This window comes from Lemur catta, chromosome 4 (genome assembly GCF_020740605.2).
Source record: "Lemur catta isolate mLemCat1 chromosome 4, mLemCat1.pri, whole genome shotgun sequence".
Lineage (NCBI taxonomy): Eukaryota > Metazoa > Chordata > Mammalia > Primates > Lemuridae > Lemur > Lemur catta.
In genome coordinates, this window is record NC_059131.1 from 68,722,380 (window position 1) to 68,732,900 (window position 10,521).

At 39.5% G+C, this 10,521-nt stretch overlaps 1 protein-coding gene across 1 annotated transcript; it reads left to right on the forward strand.

The window, feature by feature from the left end:
• The first annotated feature begins 564 nt into the window (after nucleotides 1-564).
• Nucleotides 565-9,167, forward strand: IL1A (interleukin 1 alpha). The gene is made up of 6 exons (XM_045548897.1): nucleotides 565-611; nucleotides 1,648-1,696; nucleotides 2,604-2,826; nucleotides 4,389-4,562; nucleotides 6,603-6,724; nucleotides 8,900-9,167. Exons 1-6 carry the CDS (start codon nucleotides 565-567, stop codon nucleotides 9,092-9,094), a joined length of 810 nt encoding a protein of 269 aa, XP_045404853.1. The 3' UTR covers nucleotides 9,095-9,167.
• Nucleotides 9,168-10,521: the final 1,354 nt, after the last annotated feature.

The window sequence follows — 10,521 nt, forward strand, 5'->3', positions numbered from 1 at the left end:
TTTCTTTTCTTTTCTCTCCCTGGTTTGGTGTGTGAGCTAGAATCACAGTCCGATTTCAGAAAATGATTCTCTCCTTTTACTGATGGGAAGCTGGGGGACGGAAGAACTAGCTTCCTGTGAGGGCATCGGTGGGTATGTCTGAGCCTTCCCTTGGGAAGAAATCTCTGCCACCAACAACTATTAGGAGAAAATCGAACATTTCCAACTCTGTCTCTCTCTAGCATCTGTGTAAGGCAAATACCTTATTCTTGTGGGGTTATTTTTTAACCGATTCAAACTTTCATTGAATAACTACTATGTGCAATGCATTGGGTTCGGCACATAAGGAATGCCAAGATAAATAAAACATTCTGAAAGACGCATACGATCTGATAGAGGAGGCAGATGCATATAAAAATAATTCAAGGGAGAGAGAAAAAGAATGAGGGAAATGCTGAGTGTAGACTAAGTCATTCAGTGAATTTTCTCGAGAAGCACAAAGTGGACGTGTCTCCCCTTGCAGGCATCTGGTTCAGAGGCTGTCCTAGCTGACAGCCACAGGTGTTCTCCGTTGCAGAAGTTAAGATGGCCAGAGTTCCCGACCTGTTTGAAGACCTGAAGAACTGTTACAGGTAAGAAATAAGATTCTATCTCCTGTGATTTAACAAGGGGTTCAAGGCTCATCAGAATCCAGCTGGGCATTACGGTGGCCAGCATAAAGTCAGGCAGAGGCTCTAGAGATGTGCACTAGCCCTGAAGTCAGAGCAGGTTCAGAGAAGACGCAGGAAAACTAAGCCTCCAGCATGTTAAACTGAGATTACACTGGCAGGGAGACAGCCATTTTAGAGAAATTATTTTTCACGTCTGCTGAGTCCTATGTGAATTTAAACATCAACTTAGACAGCCTCGGTTGAGTTCACATGCTCTGATACAGGAATGGGTTTTAATAGACTGTCTGAGAGAGAATCCATTGTCAGGAAAACTCGATCTCAGTTGGGAGTAAAAAATGGCTCCACAGCAATTTGAGCCTGTGAATACACATACACAGTCCAACCTCATTCAGAGATAGAAGAAATGTAAATGAACAAAAAGTTAAAATTATGGAACATTTTTAAACTAACGTGATGTTCCTCTTATCTATACTAAATACTAACAGAAACTAGGCTGTCAAAATGTTGCCTGGATATTTTACCAAGAATAAATTATTAAATCTGTCTTAGTGAATACATGAAAGCAATGTGTAACATATGATCAATTTGGTTAAAATGAAAATGAGGTGCTTCAAAAGTATTATATTTCTTTTCTTTTAAGGAGCTTAGTATTTTTCCCTGAAATTAAAGCTCTTCAATTTATTAGCCAAGCCCAATTTTTATAGCTAAAGCACAGGTAAAGTTCAAGGCCTGTCTTGATGATTACTAATTCCAAATTAGTGAGCTATGAATTACTGTATGTATGTGTATGTCTAGAAGGCCTTAATTTTCAAAGATGCCAGTAATGGCCATGTGTGTGTGTGTGTGTGTGTGTGTGTGTGTGTGTGTGTGTGTGTATGTGTATGTTTGTGTGTGTGTATGTGTGTTACCCAAAGCTAACACAGTCATTAAAATAGGTTGCCCAGGGACCATAATGAAAAACAAACAGTATTACATTCTCATCATCTTATTTTGACAGTGAAAATGAAGAATACAGTTCCACCATTGATCATCTTTCTTTGAATCAGGTGAGCAAATGACTGTAATTCTTATGGGATTGCTATCCTTATGCAGTAGTTCTTCATCAGAAGAGAAGAGAAATGGCTTGAATCCTAGATGCTTTTGTTTTAGCTTGACTAGAAGTCCAGAGACCTGCATTTCTTCATTATAAGTGAGGCCAGCTGCCTCTCTAAACTAATAGTTGGTGGTATTCTTCATCCTCACCAGCTTTTCCCAGAAGAGAACAGAACTCTCCCAAATCCCCAAAAGCTGGAGTCTCCTGGACCAGGTTTCATCAGGATGTTAGTTATGCCATCCTGGGACAGCCTCTTCAGCCTATTTCACCAGCAGTCTCTCTCTTAATGTGATGTGTTGTGATTGTCCTCTCTGACACCAACATCAGAAATTAGAGAGCATCCTCCAAACACAATTGCCCATGAAGCTGAGGGATAGGAAGCAGGACAGTGGAAAGTGGGAAATCTGCAAGCACTCACCAAGCTGTGTTATTGTGTTTGAAGGCCACAAATAGACAGTATGAGCACTGCCTTGTGCATCTCTGGTACTGGCTTAAAAAGCTAAACCCAAAGGAGTATTTCTAAAATATATTGAGCATTATCAAGTAGACATTTAACCTCCTGAGAGGGAACTAATTGGAAGGCTGCAACTCACTGAGATCATTGTTAACCTATTTAGTTACAACATCTCATATTTGAGCATGCAAATGGATGGAAAATTCTTCCCAAGAAATCACATCCCTTCATCCTGAAAGGAATGAAGGAAGGGGGAGAGGCGAGGGAGCAAAGGAGGAGGGGAGGGAGAGAGGACTGATAAACGAGAATTACCCAAGACCAAAAAGGAGATCCTTCTCACTAAGTCTGTTGAATGTAGCTCCTACGCCATGGACAGCCTCTCAGTTTCTATTGTCTTTCCTCACAGAAATCCTTCTATGATGCAAGCTACAGTCTGCATCATAAAGACTACATGGGTCAATTTGTGTCTCTGAGTACCTTTGAAACCTCTAAGACATCCAAGTTTACCTTCAAAGAGAGTGTGGTGGTGGTTGCGGACGATGGGAAAGTTCTGAAGAAGAGACGGTTGAGTTTAGATCAACACATCACTGATGATGACCTGGAGGCCATTGCAAATAATTCAGAAGAAGGTAAAGCCTCGAGCACAATAATAACCTTGCTCTCCGGTTTTAGGTAAATGGGGACAATAGCGTATAGGAGAAAATAGAACCTGGAGTCAGAATAACAGGTGGGAAACCAAGCATTAGTCTGGTAACTATAAGGAAGACAAATTAATTTTTATCCTTCTCCAGGAGGGAAGGATTAGCAGTGGCCTGAATCTAGAACACTTACTTGCTCATGGGCTCATCTCTGGGCCATATTGTAAAGGTCGTGTGGCTTTTACTCTTTCAGGAGAAAGTAGCTATACACTGTTAGTGAGTGCCCACCTTGGGCATGTTATTTTCATCCTTCTGTGCCTCAGTTTCCTCTACTGTAAAATGGAGATAATCAGAGTCCCTGCCTCACTGGCGTGTTGTGAAGATTAAATGAGTCAATACTCCCAAACTTCTGGACGAGAATAATGTCTGGTACATAGTAAGCACCTGATAAATGTTAGCTGTTATTATTTCTACTGCTATTACTACTATGACCTTTATTCATACTACACACACTACTAATTTATTAATGGCAGAATTATCTCTAAACCTCACAGCAACCCTACATTGTCATTTTACATAAGAGAAAACTAAGCTCATTGAGGGAAGCGACCTGCCCAAAGGCTCATAATCTGTAAGTGAGAGAGCCTCAAATTTAATTCAGTTCTATCTGACTACAAAAATCATGGTTTTTCCCCCATGCCTTTACAGTACAAACCTCCACATGAAACATAAACCGAATATTCCTGTTTTTAGGATAACATCTAAGCAATAATACATGTCCACCTAGAAGGTTTAAAATGTGACAAAATATAAGAAAATAAAAATCACATGTATTGCCAGCACTGTGGCACCATTCCTTAAAGTCTTTTCTATATGCATACACACACATGAACAAACATGTCTAACAGTATTAGAATCACACTATGTCTAATTTTATATCTAGCTTTTTTCACTCAGCAATATCAAGAACATTTTAGAGTGCTAATCTTTTGCCAGTATAAGTAATGTAGCAATGAACATTTACATCATTAAATTTTCATTTCTGTCACCATTTCTTTCTTTAGAATAGATTCCTAGAAGCAGAACTACTGAGAGTCATGAGGACTGTTGAAGCTATTGATACATACCACTTTCTAGAAAGGTGGTAGACCTGTACCCTGAGTAATATATATAATTTTTAGTGTATTCATTTTTTCCTGAGTGAGTTCATTTGAAAGTATAGATGGGGAACACTGGTAGTCTTCCTGGTCACTTAGAAACCTCCAAACAATGCAAAATGAGAAAGTTGCACCAATAACCTTTTTTTAAAAAAGAACAACAAAACTGTTTCCTGAGGAATCAAAGTTTAAAAAGAAGCAAATACGTAACCACAAGGATAATCCTAGAATCAGTTCCACTGCTGACAGGGTGATTTCACTTCTCTGTGTTTGCTCACCTGGATTGGAATATTCCTAACATCCCTTCCAGAGCTACTTTCTATGCTTGTACTCGAGTGTATACATCGTCTGCGTTTATATGCAGACAGTAATCTGAACTTGTGATAATCGTTCTAGGAATCATCGAGCCCAGGTCAGCACCTTCCTACCTCCTGAGCAACACAAGTTACCGCTTTATGAGGATCATCAAAACCCAATTCATCCTCAATGACTCCCTCAGTCAAAGTATAGTTCGAGCCCCCTCGGATGAGTACCTCACAGCTGCGGCAATAAATAATCTGGATGATGCAGGTAAATGGCCAACTCTGTCATCTCCCCCTCTTTTTATTTATTTACTTATTTCAAGCTTTCTGCTTTCAAAAAATACATTTCTTTAGATTCCTGGTTTAAACAATTCTTCTGGAATAGGTTGAAGCACATCACTCCTGGTAAAAAATTCTCAGGCTCACACCTGTAATCCTAGCACTTTGGAAGGCTGAGGCAGGAGGATCGCTTGAGCCCAGGAGTTGAGGTTGCAGTGAGCTTTGATGACGCCACTGCTCTCTACCCCAGGTGACAGAGAAAGACCATGTCTCAAAAAAAAAAAAAAAAAAATCTCAGGCAACGACAGAAGTTTCAGCTATATCTGGAAGTTCTACAAGAGAGAAATTTCCCGTTTTGGGGAGGACAAGGTGAAGTACAAAGCCTGCTGATTTACTATCTTCTTGATTCTTTCAGATATTCTTAACTCTCGATTTTTTTTTTTTTGAGACAGAGTCTTGCTCTGTTGCCCTGGCTAGAGTGCCATGGCATCAGCCTAGCTCACAGCAACCTCAAACTCCTGGGCTTAAACAATCCTACTGCCTCAGCCTCCCAAGTAGTTGGGACTATAGGCATGTGCCACCATGCCTGGCTAATTTTTTTCTATATATATTTTTAGTTGTCCAGATAATTTCTTTCTATTTTTAGTAGAGATGGGGTCTCCCTCTTGCTCAGGCTGGTCTCGAACTCCTGACCTTGAACGATACTCCCTCCTCGGCCTCCCAGAGTGCTAGGATTACAGCCATGAGCCACTGCACCTGGCCTTAACTCTCAATTTTAAAGATGAGAAAACTGACTCTCAGAAATATTAAATGACTTACTCAAATTTACCCAAAAGCCAGTGAAGAACAATCACTCTTCTTTACAAAGCCTGCTGATCAAACTTACAAATAACACCAAACTAGGAAGACCTTTATTATCTTTGATAACATGGGTGGTGAGACAAAACTACCAATAAGCTGCAAATACAGTCTAAAAGATGAAGTTTAGTGTGCAAAAGCTTTTGTCACACAGATCCACTTTCCATGGTGGACATGTTTTAGCTTCAGGACATATCAACAGTATACAAAATTATTTTTAAAGATCCAAAGAGAGGCAAGGGGTGGTGGCTGACACCCATAATCCTAGCATATTGGGACACCAAGGCTGGAGGATCGCTTGAGGCCAGGAGTTTGAGGTCACAAGGAGGTCTGATGATGCCACTGCACTCTAGCCTAGGGGACAGAGAGAGACCATGTCTCCAAAAAAAAAAAAAAAAAAAATCCAATGAGGCAACTGTCCAATAAGTAAGTAGGACTTTTTCTGATTGGATGTACTTTAGCTAACATGCTTTCCACTCTACAACATTTACAAATTATTTTGTGTTCTATGCTCCTACTTAATATTATTTCACACAATCTTCCCACATATTGACATCATATGTGTATTTGCCATTTTTAATGGCACTAGAGTGTTCAACCATGTTGCTGTGCTGGTCCCTTGAGTTTGTTCTAAATATCTCTGTTGCAAATATCTTCATAGACATTATTGTTTTTTTCTCTATCTGTCTATTTCTTTGGAGCATATCCCAAAGTGGAACTTCCAGATCGTAGGTGTAATAATTTTATGGCTTTATTAAACATCATTCTCTGAGGAAAATTGAACCCCTTTTCAGTATCACTAGCAACATGTGAGTGTATCAGTTTCCTAAACCCCTCCACCTTAGGTCATTATGAACTCCTGATCTAACAAATTGTGGGATCTTATCCCACAGTGTAATCATAAGAGATTCAACAAATATATATTTGGTTCCCACGCATTCATTCAAGATAGAAAGTCTAAGAACATTAACCAAGTATTTACTTGCCTGGTAAATGTGGCAGACGTTGTAAGGTGTATAGAATTCCATTCTGGACTTCCAGATATTCACACCATAGATGTGAACCTAACCACACACATGCACACACACCCACACACAATATCTACATAAGAACTGATCTTATACAAATAGCACAGTGGATTTACTTTCTTTTTGGCTATTCTCTTCACCAGTGAAGTTTGACATGGGTGCTTATAGATCAAGAGATGATACTAAAATTCCTGTGACTCTAAGAATCTCAAATACTCAACTGTTTGTGTGTGCCCAGGATGAAGACCAACCGGTATTACTGAAGGTCAGTTGTCCTTAGTCTGCACTTTCCTTCACTTACATCTCATACATTTGTAAATGAGCCCAATAGGCACCGGCCCTAGCAGGGTGGCACTGTCCTTTTCCCTCCCTACCACCTGCCCACACAACCCCACCTGGCCTCTCACCCATGCTCAGGCAATCCTAGGTAGGATCCATGAGAGTACAATGGAAGTGGCAAGAGTGAACAAGAGCTAAATTGCCTGCTTCCTTTTTGTCCCTTCCCCTGCATGACTTTATTCACCTCCCATCCCAGGGCATCCATTGATTCCATCAATCTTCACTGACATCTATTATCTGACCTACATGATATTAGACATTAGGACAGTGGGGCCTGCCTCCAAGAAACTCAAATAAGCCAACTGAGATGAGAGAGGATTAATCACCTGCCAATGGGCACAAAGCAAAAAGCTAGGAGCCAAGACTCAAACTCAGGCTTGCTGACTGCAGTGCCTCTCCCTCTTCAGAGGCACCAGCATTATCGCTTATCCCAGCCCCATCTGCACTACCACGGTTCCCCTCAACCATACAAGCTCACACATGCACGCCCACTGTAGCCTTGGATGTTTTCTCCACTGATGACTCTTATTCAGTAAATATATAACCCAAGGCCTCCCATCCCCAGGTAGAATTTATGTGGATGTGTATGCTTCTCTAACTGGATTGAACAAAATGAAAGTTATATCTATAGAGTAGGGCAGTAGCTTCACTCATGAATTCATTCAACAGTCATTATTTATTGAGAGTCTTCTATTTTCCAAGCATAGTGCCAACAGCTATATAGGCAGTGTGAGTCAAAGCCCCTAGCGTTATAGCACTTAGTCTTCTGGGGCACACAGACAATAGACAAGCCAAACAACCAACAAAAAAGTACAAGATGCTGCAAAGAAAATGTATTGGGTGCTAAGACAGAGAAAAATGGGGGCGTGCTATTTAAACAGAGTGGCAAGAGGAGAGCTCCTTGTGAGATGCTGATAGGAGGAACATGCCATGTGGTGGGTGGAGTGGGCATTCTAAACAGAGGCTCTGAGTGCACCCAGGAGCCAGAGTTTCAGGATCTTTAAGGCCAGCTTCAAGAATCAGAAAAAGCAGTCTTGGAGCTGAGGCACTGTGAGAAGGAGGAAAGATATGCAGTGGCTAGTGCTTACAGAGCTTGCATTTGGATTTCACTTTTTACAAAGAAAAACCATTAAATGGTTTCACTCAGTGCAGTGTCATAACCTCACTCATAGTTCCTAAAATGGAGAACAGATCAGAAGGAAGGAGAGAGAGAAAGCAGAGAACCCAATTAGGAGGTTATAACAGCAGCCATGGGTGGAGCAGGTAAGGAAAACAGGTGGAAAGAAATAGAATTGGGCTACATTTTAGAGATACAATTAACAGGAGGAAGAGGAGAAACTGCATTTACTGAGATGGCAGCAACTAGGAGAGGAATAAGTTTTGGAAATAAAATTCTTGCTGACATTTGAAACCCCAAGGAAACCTCAAGAAGGATATTTACTTGCTTTAGATTGAAAAGAATAGGAAAGAAGCATCTCACCTTGGAATTTGAAATCTATTTTTCCATGAAAGTATTGTTAGATTCTATTCATACTCACAGGAAGAGTACATTCTAAAAAAAATTCTACTGAAACGGTTTAACTACTGATATACCTGGGAAGTTGTGTTTGTGTGTGTGTCTAACCTTCAATTGTTGACTTAAATACAAAGATAAATGTCATCTAAATGCTAAATTGTTTTCCCAAAGATATGATTTGCACACTTAGAGGTCAATATATTTAGGAAGCTTAGAATCACCAGTGCTCAGATTTGATGCAAAATGCTTTATGCCTATGTTGAAAGCAGGACATGAACAATGTTCACACTTACCTGCCTGGCTACGGTGAGACACTAGTGCTAGTGTCATTGGCAGTCCTCATGAGTAATTTAGATCTCTCTCTAATCAGCTGAGTAAATCAACACTTATGAATAGACTGGGTCATACATCTAATAGGCATTTAATAAATGCTTGCTGAATGAACAAATGAATGAAGAACCTATATCATCACATTAGAGCCATAGTCCTAAAGTGCTGTTTCTCACGAAGGCCAGATGCCAAGGGGTTGAGTTCTTTTTCTATCATCTTCTTGTTCTCTAACAGAATTCTGTTCTCCTTTCATAGGAGATCCCTGAGACTCCCAAAACCATCACAGGTGATGACACCAACATCCTCTTCTTCTGGGAAAGCCATGGCAGTAAGAACTACTTCACCTCGGTTGCCCAACCACAGTTGTTTATCGCCACAAAGCAAGACGATCTGGTGCACATGGCAAGGGGACTACCCTCTATAACTGACTTTCAGATACTGGAAAGCTAGGCTGAGCTTTTAGTCTTCTCACTTACAAAGTGTTGACAGTCTGTATGTACCATGTACATGAAGAGGTCCAATCCTTTACTCTTAGTCATTTGCTGAGCATGTGCTTAGCCTTTGTAATTCTAAATGAATGTTTACCCTCTTTGTAAGAGACGAGCAAGGTCTAGTGGAACCAACACTAACATGCAATGTTGTTTGTTATTTAAAGAACACCCTATACTTTGCACAGTACCAATCATTTTAGTTATTATTCTTCATAACAATCTTAGGAAAAGCAGGGCTACTGACTGACTATGCCTACCAAAAAGACTCTACCCATATTACAAATGGGCTGACTAAGGCATAAGAAAACTAAGAAATACACACAATAGCATTTGGAATGAGATGCCACAGACCTAGGATTTAATTCCAACTGTTTGCCTTCTGTTGATGGATCTTTAATCAAGTTTCTGAGACTTTGGTTTTATCATTTTCAAAATGGAGGGAATAATACCTATATCCTTCCTGCCTTGATAGGTTTTTATGCCAATAGTGAGATCATTTTGATAAAATACTTCTTGAAGCTATCCTTAAGAAGAAGGCAAGGCATGAAATATTTTTAAATTATTATTCTTGTGTATATATATTTATAAGCATATTTAAGATATTAATAATTATAATATTATTATATTTATGGAAGCTCTTTGCATCCTCCGAGTGTGACCAGACATAGTCAATAAAAGCAGACAATGTTTTCCAGGCTGAGTGAGTTTGATTTAGTTAGTTAGCACCAGGGCACTTTGTTCCAAGTCATGATTTTTCCATACCATGAAACTCGGCATTGTAGTACCTGGGAGCCCTATAATTATGATAATAAATTTACATTAATTACTTTGTTTGTGCTAATAATTGGGCCAATCTTTGATTCTTCTGCCCTTATACTTGTCTTGGCATTCTTACGTCATTCAATTTCACCTGGAATCAAGTCCTACTAGCTAAAATGAGATGAACTCAACTTTGGCAACCCTGGGACCACTGTTATCTAAACTTTCTTTTCTGGAATGTCATCAATGTTTCTTCTCGGTTCTAAAATTTGTGAATGAACCATAGTGTTACATTATTATCAACAATAGCAATTGATACATTATTATCAATCATAATTAAATAAAACAACAAAATTGATCTGGCACATAGTTATTTGTTGTCTTAATCATTATTTTATTGCATGGTAATTAGAGACAAATGGCAAAAGTTTACATAAATAACTATACTTAGTGATACTTTACAAAGCCAAACTAAGATTTTATAGTTTTTCTCTCCCCTTTGTTAGCTGCCAGGATGCATAAATGGCATTAAGAATGATAATATTTCCAAGTTCAGTTAAAGCTCATATTACACATATACAACACTTATGTTCACGTGTCCACACAAACTCACATGTATGAAGCCGC

What these genes read in the sequence shown, in the direction of transcription:
- IL1A (XM_045548897.1), top strand. Translation starts at nt 565, where the DNA reads ATGGCCAGAGTTCCCGACCTGTTTGAAGACCTGAAGAACTGTTACAG. An exon ending in AAATAATCTGGATGATGCAG is followed by an intron (nt 4,563 to 6,602) that starts GTAAATGGCCAA and finishes TCTCTTCACCAG; the next exon opens with TGAAGTTTGACATGGGTGCT. An exon ending in ACCAACCGGTATTACTGAAG is followed by an intron (nt 6,725 to 8,899) that starts GTCAGTTGTCCT and finishes CTCCTTTCATAG; the next exon opens with GAGATCCCTGAGACTCCCAA.